A 15,313-nucleotide genomic window follows, 5' to 3' on the forward strand; every position below is an offset into this window, starting at 1 on the left:
AATTCTAGTCCAGTAATACATCAATGGTGTAGAAAAAGGTACCTACCAGGATATGATGTCTCATATCCCTGGTTAAAACACCGAAACATCCACTGTTTTACCATTTTCATGCACTAGAATTATGAATTTGCCTAAATAATGTTTCAACAGTTGCTCTGTCCAATTGGGCCTGGAACCAAGTTGACGCTAAAATGCTTAAATATGCTTAAATGCGGTATAAGCCTGCTGGTCTAAACTGTGTTGAAAGCTTGCTTGATGAAGCTTGCGTAATGGCCTACCTGTTACCCAGAATGTTGCTACAAGTGTATAAAAGTTGTTACATGTATATAATGATAAACACCTGGCAATCATCAAATGTTTCTACTGTCATTGTCATTGGGTGGATAACATTTCTGAAGTATAGGCTACCTTTCCGTTTGTCAGTTGATAATTTTAAATCACTTTATAAACTAATACAAATGTTAGGCAGTTAACTATTTTAGTTGGTCATGAAACTTTTCAGAATGTGTTGGTCACACATGCTAATAATGATCAGCATTTGTGCAACCAGCTCATCTACAAGGTGGTGCCTAGTTTTCCTCCATGCTAGGGAAATGTGTTGGTGGCACACAATATGGCAACCAGCTTTCATGTAACCAGCTTTCACACAACTAGACATTCCCTGTCCTGACATTCATCAAAAGCCAGTCAGGGGAAATGTGTTGGTAGCACACACCAGTGGTGATCAGTCTTCATGAAACCAACCCATCTATCATTTGGTGCCCCTCCAAACATACATGCAACAAAAGTCAGCTGGAGGGAATGTGTTGTTGGCAAATGGTGATCAGCCTCCACGCAACCAGCGCATCTCGCAGTTGGCCCTCTCCCAGTGCCCCCCGTAAATATATGCATCAAAACCAGCCCGAGGAAATGTGTTAGTTGCACCACACCAATAGCAACCAAAGTGCAATCTTTTTGGGTTTTTGTCAGGGAGAATATTTCAAACTGAAAATATTGTTTTTTCTTTGCATACAAAAAATGCTTCAAACTGAATGAAGATGAATATTTCAGTAATTTTGAATTATTTTCCTCATCAACTTTACTGTAATCATGTGTGCTATTTGGCTAAAATTGGAAGCCTTATATCCATAGAAAACTTGGTTGCAAAGTTACATACTACCAACATATTTTTAATGCAAAACATACTAGCAGGTATCCATGTTTTAAATAAATGTTGTTAAACATGATGGTGACACTGTGTGAAACATTTATGGGAGTTTTTACACATTTTACAATTTTATCAATTAAAATATAAGATTGATTTTCAAATTTGCTTCCATGTTATAACTGGTAATACACAGTTAAAATCTATGGAAGTGTCTTTGGTGATAAATATTTGATGATTCCATTTTTTCCACCTTTGAAATGTGTGAATCGCATAAAAATTAATGCAAGGTAGAAATTGTCACTTAATGCTATTCATATGTGTTTTGTATCATCTACAAACGATCGTGGCATCGCAAGTGAGCACGCAACATATCCGCAGATTGTGACTGCTCATGTGTGTCTTAATAGGTGAAAAAATGTCCTCGGGGATAATTTAGCCATTTTGTGTAACACTTTTCATGACAAGACCATTATTAATGGGCATGTAGGGAAATTAAAGCAGCTTGCTACCCAGTAGGTTGGTTGGTTGAAGATGCGTGGAGAACACTTACTAGCTGGTTGCACATTTTTATTTCATGAGTGTCTGGAGGAAGCTTTAATGTGAAAACCATAGGTAAATTGTGGAAGGAAATGTGAGGCCCAGTATAAGATGCTCGATTAGTTTCGGCAGAAAAGAATAATAGAGCTTCAAGACTTGTGTTCATCTGCCAAATACATTGTATAACCTTTATTGCCAAGCAGTAATAGACCCTACCATTTAAATTTATTTTAAATCATTCATGATTAATTGTATTTTAAATATTTGTTATTAAATTTGCCCCTAATTCCTAATTAAAAAGCACTGGATTTTGTTAGTAATCATATGATGTGTATCTGTAATACAGTGCTGTGCTAAATTCTTGAGGTCAATTTCTCTATGGATGCAGGTGCAAATGAATGGTTGAAATCAATGTTTTTGACAAATGGATGCAAAAACCGATATATCCATTTTTCTCAATTTGAGATATAGGCACATGTAGCTGGTCAAATATAAAGAAAATAATAAGAAATTATGTGCTACTTTTGATCATAATTTCAAATATTTACCTTGACATTATTAACGTATGGTGTATAGGTGTCCTTAAACTCAATGAGTATGAAACTGGCATTTATCGGCTTTTGCATCTGAACTCATCAAACAGAGGTAGAATAAAAATTCCCTTTAAAGGGAATGTTGACTACAGGGTTGGTCTCCAGTAGAGGCTATTACAAAGATACCCCCATACACACACAAGGGATTGTCTCTAACCCCCTGGCTTGAAGGTTTCAGAGTGTATCCCTGGGTAACAAGATTCACTGGACAATGTTAGGAACATATGATCCTAAAATACAAACTAACCTGAACACACCATTTTGGAAAACACTCAAAAAGGAAAAGAAGCATCACCGAAAACAATCCTTCCAGTATATTTTTTCATTCAAAACTCTTAACCTCCCACAAAATTAATTTAATCTTTCGCCAAGAACTTTTGTGTCTGCATTTTATAGTTCCTAAAAACCTGACCCACAATTCAAGTGCATTCTTAAGACCCACTTTCCTTCAACAAAAATTCCCATGATCATAATTTTAACAAATCCATCCCATATTCTTATCCAAATATGTTTTCCCCTATGTGTGAGCTGGTAACACATCACTGTGGCATAAGTGCCCATTCCATCTTGATTCCCTGCTTACACACAACAAAAACAAAAGCAATACTATTGTATAAAAACTAATGCAAACACATTTTGTTTCTACAAGACACAGGATGCTTCAAGACGAGTCGCTAAGTTTCCTGCGAGATTGCATTGCAGGAAAGGTTCATATTTCCAAACACTCAGACCACTACTAACGAGCTCACCATTATGGCCAGTAAACACTTCATGTATATATTACATTTCACATTCAATATTAAGCTACTAATGCCACATGAGTGTACACTTCTTATTCTCATATTAGTTGCATAAAATCATTACTTTAAAGGCAATGTACCAAACAAATGATAACTTAAAGCGCACATTTTTACTTAAATCTGATAAACAAAGCATGTGTGAAGGAAAAATTCTACTCTTGATTTAGTAGCCAAGACTTTTAAACCAGACTTTTAAATGTTTCCATAACTGTTTAGGATTGTACTTATTTTCATCAATTTTATCAATCATATATTGATGTTTGGCATTTCTGATATCATTAATCACATTATTACATAGTTTATGGTACTTCTCATAATGGTCTGGCATATGCTTATCCTTCCGTGTTTTCACAAATACATTCAAGAATCTCGGCAGTGATCCAGGGCTCAGATTGATTTTTGATGCAAACTTCTTTTACAAGAACCACTGAATCTAGGATAGTTTAAAATAAATCACAGAAAGACAGCCATGCTTCATCCACATTACCAGACAATTGACATTATTTAACATTTTCACAAAGTGTTCCTTACAGTACTTTTTAAAAAAGTGAATCTGAATCCCTTTATGGGAGTTTGTTTTGTTTTTAAAATGGTTTCTTGTACAGTAAATGATATAATGGTCACTTACAGGGTTGGTAACCGAGTCGTCAAGACAGCTCTCACTGATACCAATTATGCTAGGATTTGTTTTAGAAGCTAAGATCTTAACATCGCTAATTTTGGGAAAGAGAGATCTGGTATTTAAGTGAATACAGTGAAAACCTTTTTTGCGAAAGCAGTCATAATTTATATAAGAAGGAGGTGTTGGCCCTGGTGCTGTTGAAACCTCCGTCGAGTCATGTAGATTCAACCCCTGGTCTTGTAGAATTGGCACATCATCTCTGTTTCCAATGGTGGTAGATGTGGACACATTTGGTTACCATGTTCATGACACTGCTGATTGCGAGTAGTGTGCTGTGTGATTAACCTAAAACATTTTATATCAGGAGACTTTGGATTGTTGTATCTTAAGTACAACTAGTGGCAAATGGTGGTCATAGACCACAAACCTAGCTGGGCGTGTTGGTGTTGTGGAGGTATCTGACCCCTGCAAAATGTTCCAAAAATGTTCCCTTGGGCATGAGGTTTGTTGTCACCGAGTTTGAGTCCCGTACTCCTTACAGATGTCCAGAAAATGCAATTTTAAGATTTGACCCCATATGACCTTTGACCTGACCCCTGCAAAATGTTCCAAAAATGTTCCCTTGGGCATGAGGTTTGTTGTCACCGAGTTTGAGTCCCGTACTCCTTACAGATGTCCAGAAAATACATTTCTAAGATTTGACCTCTGCATGACCTTTGCCCTGACCCCTGCAAAATGTTCCCCTGATCACGAGATTTGTTGTCACTGAGTTTGAGCCTTGTACCTCTTACAGATGTCCAGATAATGAAATTCTAAGATTTGACCTAAGATGACCTTTGACCTGACCCCTGCAAATGTTTCAAAATTGTCCCCAGGTCAAGAAGTTTGTTGTCACCGAGTTTGAGCCCCATACCCCTTACAGATGTCCAGAAAATGCATTTCTAAGATTTGACCTCTGCGTGACCTTTGACCCGACCCCTGCAAAATGTTCCCCTGGGCATGAGATTTGTTGTCAATGAGTTTAAGCCCCATATCCTTTACAGATGTCCAGATAATGCAATTGTAAGATTTGACCCTTAATGACCTTTGACCCCAATTCTGTATGCAAGTTATAGGCGTGTGGTATAGCCGATGCATATATGCAAATGACATCATTGTACTATATAATATGTGGCAGAAGAAGCATTTTGAAGATATTTGGTTGAATACCGGAAATGCCCCTTTAATGACCTTTGACCCCAATTCTGTTTAGACACTATGGTAACTGGATATAGCCAATACATGTGTGCAAGTTACGTAATTGTAGGGTGTAACATGTAGGAGTAGAAGCATTTTGAATTTATTGCCAGAAAGAAGAAAGAAAGAAAGAAAGATCGGATAGCATAACAGTACCTAGCTCGGGGGGTTGAAAACCCCCCAGCTAGGTAACTACAAGTTGTAAAATTGGCAGAAATGTGGATATTTGTATACAGGTCGCTTGTTTGCTATGCATTGTCCTTTTTCACTAAAAGAGCGTTTTTCTTCATGTTCATTTTGATGCATTTTTTCAATTTTCCAGACTAGGTGACAACATACAAGACTTTTAGTTGTTCCCTTTTGGGGGTTGGGGCAAGGGTGTTAGGCTAGTTGGGCGGCTTGGGTGGCTTTGTATACATTTAGTAAGGTTTGGGAAGGGGTTAGAGTTTGTGTAAGGGTAGGAAAAACATGAAATCGATTTTAAAAAAAAATTTTACATACGTTTACACGGTTAAACGACCGGATTGTGGTCTGTTTAAATGGTTAGACAAATAACCGTGAATTTACACCCCTAAGTGTAAGACACCTTTTGTGTGCTGTTTAGAAAATTATACATGTAATTCTATAGTGCTTTTGGTTGGTGAATGACAGTGCTGCAGTGGTGTAGCCAGGGGGCAAAGGGGGGGGGGGGGGGGCAGCTTTCCCCTGTGAAAAGTCTAATGCCCCCTCTTGCCTCCTGTGGGGCCTGTGGGATGGTGGCTGTCCCAATATTTAAGATTGAAGGCCTTTTTGTACTTTTTAGCCATTTTTGTCAATGTTTTCCCCCTTAAAATTTGTCTCCCCCCCCCCCTTGCCCACCCTCTGCAAAAGTGCTGGCTACGCCACTGCAGTGCTGGCAGCATAGATATGATCACAAATAGCTATATATGTATAGTTCCTTGTGCAGACAAAACACTTGTCTGTGTGGGTAACACAGTTTAGCAACACAAATTTCATCAGGAATTGTCAATTTCTCCCAATATAGGTTCACATTTATAAAGAGAACATCCAAACACACTACTGAGAAACAACTTCTATCAAGCTTCAGGATTTTGCCCCTCTGATATTACTCTCAAACTGAACCTTGGTCTAATTTCCAACTTCCTCTATACATTTGTCACCCTGCATAATTCTCATTTATTTTTTTCGCATTTTAACCTGACTGATTTGAGCAATACACCTCCAAACTGATGAGAAATGCTTCATCAAAAATGCACAAGATTCATTACACATCAGTTGAATCTAGAATAAGTGGCTCCCAAGTGTCATATGGAGTGCACTTTCATATAGTCAATGTGCCCATACTTGGGACCATAAAGAATGCATGCTCACACTGTGTGAGCAGTCACACTTTTACAAGTTTTTTCTCATTTCTTATCTATGTCCCTTTTGTATCACTTTTATAATTCAATTTACATCTATGTGGTAAAAATCCTATCATTGGCATTTAGGAACTGTTAAAATGTTTAAATGAAATGGTAAGACATGATTTTAGAACTTGGGGTCTTTCAGCATGATGGATAGGTAAAATAAGAAGATGGCGCTTTTACTCCTGATTCTAAATAAATGCAGTACCAATTTGCTGCATTCCAAAAATTTAAGCAGATTATGAAATTGACAAAGTTAAATCATTTATTAAACCTCATGCTCAAAGTGGTTTTTGGCTATCGGAAAGGAAAGAAGGAACGAAAAAGGAGAGAAGATGAACAAGGAAGTTGTAGTTTCCCCCGGGTTTGGACCCTAGGACCCCTCGCGCGCCAAGCACTTCATCAGTACCGGTAGCCATTGGGTTTTTTTCTAGCCCGGCCGGTGAAAGCATGCATATATGAGTGATTATGTCATCACATCAAGTGGGATGGATGCATGCATGCTGATGGTTTTGCTTTGTTAGATTTTGTAAGATTTTATAGAGTTAAGGTTAAGGAAGGCCTCAATGCATGGAAATATAGGCTTATTAACCCTAAGAAAATGTAAGGTCAACAATTTAATGGCCCGTCTTCAGCACTGGGTCTTTAGTAAGAAGTCAGGTGTCAAATTTAGAACCATGTTCATGACATCCTCCATGAATATGCTATGGAATAGCTTCATGTTATAACCTGGGGTGGCTGAGTTGCAGAATCGTGCCAGAAATACGCTGATTCTGTATGATTTTATATAAAACCAGGGAGCTGCAGTTACCAAAGCCACACAGCCTGGAGCTAACATACTCAAAATCCATACACCATCATACAATGGGAGTGTCTTTTAGTTAGCAATGCAGTTGAAATCAAGATGAACAAAATGAATATTAGATAGGACATAAAAACATGTTATCAAAACATACATTGATCATGTTTCAGTTTGACTGACTGCAGACTGCTGGATAAAAATACTCATTGTATTTGGGCCACTAATATAGCTGCTCATATCATGCGTATAACACAATACAGCCTATCTCATTTCAATTTAGTCTGTCCCAAATTATTACATCTGTCTCCATCAAACATTAAAGGCACCGTCAGTGATTTGCTAAATCGATCAGAAAATGTAAAAAAAATATGAAAATCACATTGATTGAATTTTAAGGATTGTAGATGCTCACACATGCAAATGATAAGAGTACAATTTGACATTTTGATCCATGTTGGAGGAATCTGTCCATGCGAACAGTTACACTAAGGAACTTAACATTTTCAACACGGCTGTTTTCCATTTTTTATACCAAAAATAAATATAGCATTCTTTCCATTTACTGCCCATGCCCCTATAAGCCATACAGTGACTCTACTACACATAATTCTCCATCATTATGGAAAGGATCCAATTATATAATGATCCTCCATAATCCAGGATCCAACTACACATGCATCAAACATGGACGGCCCATCTACACATCAAATCCATATTTTAGGCCATTTTTTTTATGTATGAAATTATGTGAGCAATATAAAAAAGAAGCCACCCAAAATGGTTTTGTTTAAGTGCTCTCGGCGGTTAATAGAACAAATACGGTACTAATGATAATGTTATAGACTTTATTTAGACACCTTGCTATCTACTGAAGATAACTTTACTTTGCTGCCTTGCTTGCTATAGATAACTTTATGTGGACACGCTGCTATCTACTGAAGATAACTTTACGTTGATGCCTTGCTTGCTATAGATAACTTTATGTGGACACACTGCTATCTACTGAAGATAACTTTACTTTGCTGCCTTGCTTGCTATAGATAACTTTATGTGGACACACTGCTATCTACTGAAGATTACTTTACTTTGCTGCCTTGCTTGCTATAGATAACTTCATGTGGACACACTGCTATCTACTGAAGATAACTTTACTTTGCTGCCTTGCTTGCTATAGATAACTTTATGTGGACACGCTGCTATCTACTGAAGATAACTTTACGTTGATGCCTTGCTTGCTATAGATAACTTTATGTGGACACACTGCTATCTACTGAAGATAACTTTACTTTGCTGCCTTGCTTGCTATAGATAACTTTATGTGGACACACTGCTATCTACTGAAGATAACTTTACTTTGCTGCCTTGCTTGCTATAGATAACTTTATGTGGATACACTGCTATCTACTGAAGATAACTTTACTTTGCTGCCTTGCTTGCTATAGATAACTTTATGTGGACACACTGCTATCTACTGAAGATAACTTAACTTTGCTGCCTTGCTTGCTATAGATAACTTTATGTGGACACACTGCTATCTACTGAAGATAACTTTACTTTGCTGCCTTGCTTGCTATAGATAACTTTATGTGGATACACTGCTATCTACTGAAGATAACTTTACTTTGCTGCCTTGCTTGCTATAGATAACTTTATGTGGACACACTGCTATCTACTGAAGATAACTTTACTTTGCTGCCTTGCTTGCTATAGATAACTTTATGTGGACACACTGCTATCTACTGAAGATAACTTTACTTTGCTGCCTTGCTTGCTATATTATGTGGACACACTGCTATCTACTGAAGATAACTTCACTTTGCTGTCTTGCTTGCTATAGATAACTTTATGTGGACACACTGCTATCTACTGAAGATAAGTTTATGCAGACACCTTGCTTTCTACTTAGCCATCAAATAACATTTCATGTTTATGCTTTTGCAGGGATTGTTAACAGTGCCTTTAATGTATCAAGCAATTTGAGTTAGATGTTTGTAAAAATGATTTGGCGATGCAATAAAATGAAAAATACAGGGTGTCCCATAATGATTAGTGCTGTTCAATACCCATTTTTTCACATTTTTAAAACGGTTTCCAAGTTTCACAGAAATAAACTCTGCTTTGAAAATCTGTACATTCACTGACCATGTTTAATACGAAGTGATTTTGAAATGAATTTTTTTTTTTTGCTGGTCTTTCTTTTACAGTTTTGTAAGGCACTGTCCACTTAATGTGATGAAATCAACAGAATAATTAGTTGACATGTTTACCATTAATACAATTCCAAACACAGTTGCTTTTTCTATTTCTAATATTTCTTTTTTCAAATCAAGAGAAATGATGGTTCTATTTATTCTAGGCCACCCTGTACCTTATCATATGAAACACAAGTCCCATTTCTATGAGATTTTTGCTATATGGTTACCAGTATCTGTTTAATAGACATTGATATATATCTAATGAAAAAGTGATAATTGATTGTACTAGGAAGAGACGTGTCTTGCTTGACCGCATCACATATTAGTCTTGTTGAGCAAGGAGGCAGAAAGAAAGTGAAGAAGGGAAATAGAGAGAGGGGAGAGCAGAGATATAGTAAGAGAGAAAGATTAAGAGAGTGGGGTATTGAGTGAAAGAAATAGATAGAATATGAGCAATAAGAAAGAGTGAGATGAGGAGAAAACAGATATTGAGAGACATGTCACTAGCGAAATTGAGGGAGAGAGCAAGAGAGAAAGAAGAGATAGAGTGAAATAGACAGAGAGAGGGGAGAGAGAAAGAAGAGATTGAGTGAAATACAGAGAGAGAGAGAGAGAGAGCCTGAAAGAAAGATATTAAGATATTAAAAATTATGAGAAAGAAGTGAGGGGAGAGAGAAATTGAGTGAGAGTCCTGCGTGAGAGAGGGGAGTAAAACAGGAAGTGTGAGTGAGACGGAGGAGAGAATGAGAAGAAGAGAGAATGATTTTAGAAATTATATGAAGAGCAAATTAGAAAGGTGAGAGTAGAGTGAAAGAGATGGAGAAAATATTGGAAGACGAAGAGAGAAAGTGATATCAAGAGAGATTGAATGAGGTGAGAGAGAAGGAGAGAGAGAGAGGAAGTCATATTATCACATCAGTAGTGGTGGATGCATATCCCAATGTAATTTGACAACGTAATACCCTCATTCATCTCTCTCCTCATATCCTGATAATGAAATAACTTGACATACACAAGATTTAGAATAATACTATTATTCCATATAAAGCAGACACATTTCACTACACATACATCCTGTGTAAACCTTTGTGAAAACTCAACACTGGTTAATGGTCGATCCACAGGGATGATAATGCCAGTCATTGGCATTCTGATTGAAGTCCCCGTAGAATGTCTATGTAGGAGATAAAGTGAATTAGCCTACGGCAATGATCATATTCATTTGTAAGCGAGCGAAAGAGAACGGGTAGGCTGTTAGGAAAAACCAAATTACATAAAGTTGTTATTTTCAGAATATCAGGTGTGTGCGCTCTGAATATAAGTGTTTGTGAGTGTAATACTTGAATGACTGCGGACAAATTTGCCAAATCCAATACTATATAATGTTTGTTGTAGTACGGTATGTAGAAGTAGATAAATGTTTGACATCATCAGGGTAATATAGGTCAACATATTGGAATCAATGCTTTCTTAGAGAAATCCCATTTGAATAAATCACACAAGAGTCGAGAGAAAATTGCCACCTGCTCCAGGGTACAAATCTAACTTTATCTTTGTAGAAAAACTCACGTCTTGTGTCAAGACTGCTTTGTAATTTGTCTCTTTCACTTTATATCATATCTCGTGAAAGCGGTAATGTCATATCATATCACTACTGTAAAAAAACTCATAATATTCACATGATTGTTTTTTGCTCTACTTATTTTTATATAATGTTAGATTTTCTAATTTGAGTAGTCCATGTGGACTCATTTTAGATTTTTTGTTTGTGTTAAATTTTGAAAATGCTTCAAAAGGATGAAAAGTATGTTAAAATATATGCCGCTCAAAAATTGCACTTATTCATATTCATGGAGCTTGTGTGGCAGCAGTATTTGCTGTGTGACAAATTACACATTACAAATTCTGTCAGTTTTTGTATTTGGTAAAGTGATTTTCAGCAAATTGAAATCTACAATCACTTTAATGTTGTGCTCATATCCATTTTAATAACTTTGGGGAGACCCTGGCATGCAAAATTAATTAGTTGAGGATTCTTTGTGATAATGCGTTTGTTAAAAAGAACATGTTAAGAAATTTGTAAGTATTTTATATTTGAATTCTACATTAATGCTAGGTATTACCTCTATAGAATCCTAAACCTGATTGATTAAAAAGCTTTTGTGTCTTTTCCATCCAGAGAACAAAAATATTCTAATAAACTTTCAATCTTTGTATTTCTTCTATTTATTTCTGTTCAGATCTTGCAGTAACCCACATCATGAGAGTTCAGCTGAACCTTGGCACCATGAGTGAGCTGCCGGCAACCTTCTCCCGTAACACGGAAGTGGAATTCACTATGCCTCACACAACTGCCTCAAAGACCACTGTGCGTTCCCTGGCTGTCGCCACAGATACGTCTCCCGACAAACGAGTGCGCTACACAGCCAAGTATGAATACCAAGTTGAGATAGAGAAGAGTTTGAGTATGTTGTCTGATGATAAAGCTAGTGAGTGCATTATGCAGTAGGGATGCTGAGTGGAGCAGATGCTATCAACCAAGAGCCCTCCTGTAGCACAACTAGTTTCTCACCTCATAGCAATCACTGTGTATTGTATCCATTACATTATGAATTGCATATCCATTTTAGCATCACATCTAATATTACCAGAGAAAAAATCCTTTCTGCCAACACAGATTGCAGTTGTTCAAGTATTTTACAATCCCTGGATTTCTGGTTCGAATCTTGGTAGACCCATTTTTTAATAGACAAGGTTAGCTCATGGAAAGGAAAAAAATAATTGACAATTGAAATTTGGTTTATATTAGGTTATAATGCATAGCTGCCTTATGAAGGTAGTAAATTAGTTTTGCTTCAGGAGCACTGTTGGTTGACTTAACTATACTAGTAGATGGAGCTAGGGATGTGCTATATCACATGTGCGACATAAAGGTACTTACTTTACAGGTGCTAGGGAAGGTGCTGCCATACAACTCAGAATTACAGGAGTGATAGAACCCTACAAATGTTGTAACTATGTTTTTAATGTACCGTAGTGAAGTCATATAATTATTAATACACAGCCAAATTCCTTCATTGTTGTTACCATAAATAGTACTATTTGAAGTAATGATCGACCCATGAAGTGCCCATGGTGTACCACTGTCATGAAGTTCATATTAAGATACCCTGGGGTATTGAAGTAATTCAGTAGTTTGTATCGAAAGTACTGTGTATATATATAAACATACCATTATTTTCATGAAGGTTTAATTTTCAAGAGTGGATGTGCAGACGCCAAAATAACAGTACATGAAAATACAGTTAAAGTTACTTGACACTTACATAAATTCCACAATTACAGAAAAAAATTCTGTACATGAAAAAAATAACTGTGTACACAGTAGAAGGAATACAAATGGAATAACTGAGGTAACACATAGTATCATATGAGGAATTTTGCTGTGTGTATTGTACGCAGTCCAGAAGCAATTGCAATTTTTTATGTAACATTTTACCCTTTGTATCGTGCACCTTTGCTTTTATTATGTTTTATATTTGACAAGGTATCTGATTATGATTGCAAGCAAAGAATATGAAGAAGAGGAAATTAACTTAATGTAGCTTTTAACTTAGAATATTGGAATCCACTTTGCTCTAAAAGCATGATAACATACATGTCCAATATGTGTTATGATTATATGTCAGATGTGCATCACAGTTGGCAATTAGCCATTTTTATTTTGGGATTTGAAGGAGGCTTGGTTTAGCAACCTTGATTATTTACTTCATATTGGTTCATTTTACATATTACTCCTACATCAAATGTACTAGTTTTACCAATGGAATTGGTAAAGGATATTTGTTAATGTAACAACAAAGTTATATTTTATAAAATTTTGTAAATCTACATAACAGCATTAGACATAATGAATGTGTCATTGACGGTATAATTCAGGTGATGGAAATAAGTTATTATATTATTTTTCCAGATCATGGACAAAATGTGTATCAAAATAAATGTCAAATCTAGTTGATGTTTGTGTTAAGAATGAGTACACCTGAAATAGTTATCCTTGAAAGCTTTGACGTAGTCCAATCTCTTTTATCTGCTATGGGACCAAGTATAATGCGGTAAGCGTTGGATTCGTGCGCTTAGAAGGAGGTCATGAATATTTATATTATGACGTTTTCAATAGCTTCGGGAAAACTATTAGGGGCGCACACCACCAATAGCGCGTCCCATTGAAATACACGTGGAAACACGTCTCTTCTTTGCCCGATTTTAGACCTTTTCGGCAACAAATTGAACATAAATATACCACCAATCGATTGCAAATCGATGAAAATTTAATATATGTTTCAATGTACGGGTAGTCTACCGATTAGATTTCAAGATATGGGCGTTTATAAAGAGCACCATGACCATTTTCGACCCGTTTTTACCCTGAAAACCCGTTTCTGGTCATTCGTGCGCTTAGAAGGAGGTCATGAATATTTATATTATGACGTTTTCAATAGCTTCGGGAAAACTATTAGGGGCGCACACCACCAATAGCGCGTCCCATTGAAATACACGTGGAAACACGTCTCTTCTTTGCCCGATTTTAGACCTTTTTCGCAACAAATTGAACATAAATATACCACCAATCGATTGCAAATCGATGAAAATTTAATATATGTTTCAATGTACGGGTAGTCTACCGATTAGATTTCAAGATATGGGCGTTTATAAAGAGCACCATGACCATTTTCGACCCGTTTTTACCCTGAAAACCCGTTTCTGGTCATTTTCTCAATCCGAGGGCCTACTTTTTTAGTTGGACCCATTTCCATTTATAAGGCACATTTCAGACATTTCGACCCATTTCCACTTGCACTAGCTTCTACCAGGGATATGAGATGCTTTGACTCTCTACAAAATATTATTTTCAAACACCCATTTCTGAACATACATCATACTGGTAGGCCTATAGACTGAATGTACAATTCACTATAGGCTTGACTGCAAGTTTATTTTGCACAACAAAATGTCCATAAAAATGCATAAACCATTATCAGACTAGTAGGCCTATTACCAGGCAGGCGGGCAATACAAAAACATTTTAAACTTGAACTTCTACAATTTCATGTCTAATTGACCTCGGTAATTGACTAACTCCAAAAGTGTGCAACACAACACCTTTCTTTTTCCACTATCAGACATTTCCTCAATTGATTATATGACATTCTGAAATGATAAATATAAACACAGGCATCCTTGGGACAGGGGTAAAACATGTTTGTTAAAACAATTAATATACCACAAGTCACATAACATAATAACATCTTTCAGTACACAGTTCTTTAAATCAAATATATTTGTATACCCATAGAATGACCTTTGAGTCTCTTGGGTAAAAAATTCCATACTCTCTAACTGGAGGTCAACTTTGAGCTATATTTATGGAATGGAGGTTATTGAACTTTGCCATAGGAGATGAGATCATTTTGGCTCAATAGTATCTCATATAGGGATGAATAACTCCCCTCATCCTTGGAAGCCAAATCCCATTTTGTATTAAATTATGCAGTTGTATGCACTTTCTGTTTATAATATGCAAAATAAACTTGCCACTACCCTTCATGTTCAAGCAATGAGAACTTCCCTCTGAAACTTCTATAAAACCCCTGTTTGCAAAAAAACGTCCTCATGGAAATTATTCCAAACAAATTCATATAACATTATTAGGACTGGAGTAAATAAATAAAAATATTAATGCAAAATGCCAAAAGCATAATGTCATGGACATTGTTCATTTCATTAAAATAGGCCCCTATCATAGAAAGTACATTATTTATGTACATTGTACTTTGCATCAGTGCAAATACTAGTAATCTAGTACTATAGTAGGGCCCAACCTTAAAAAATTAAATTTCCCGGCTACAAGTATCAAAGAGCTTCAGAGGTCAAATAGTGGTTGGCTCAAGGTTAAAACATTGCAAAACAACTGC

General features: G+C 36.4%; 1 protein-coding gene across 1 annotated transcript in view; it reads left to right on the plus strand.

Moving 5' to 3' along the window:
* Positions 1-13,668, plus strand: part of LOC140152501 (stonin-1-like) — a 52,712-nt gene extending 39,044 nt beyond the window's left edge. Inside the window, 1 exon segment of the mRNA XM_072174833.1 lies at positions 11,579-13,668. Coding sequence (XP_072030934.1) covers positions 11,579-11,847 — 269 coding nt within the window. The 3' untranslated portion in view covers positions 11,848-13,668.
* The last annotated feature ends 1,645 nt before the right edge of the window (positions 13,669-15,313 follow it).

This window comes from Amphiura filiformis, chromosome 5 (genome assembly GCF_039555335.1).
Source record: "Amphiura filiformis chromosome 5, Afil_fr2py, whole genome shotgun sequence".
NCBI classification, from domain to species: Eukaryota; Metazoa; Echinodermata; class Ophiuroidea; order Amphilepidida; family Amphiuridae; genus Amphiura; species Amphiura filiformis.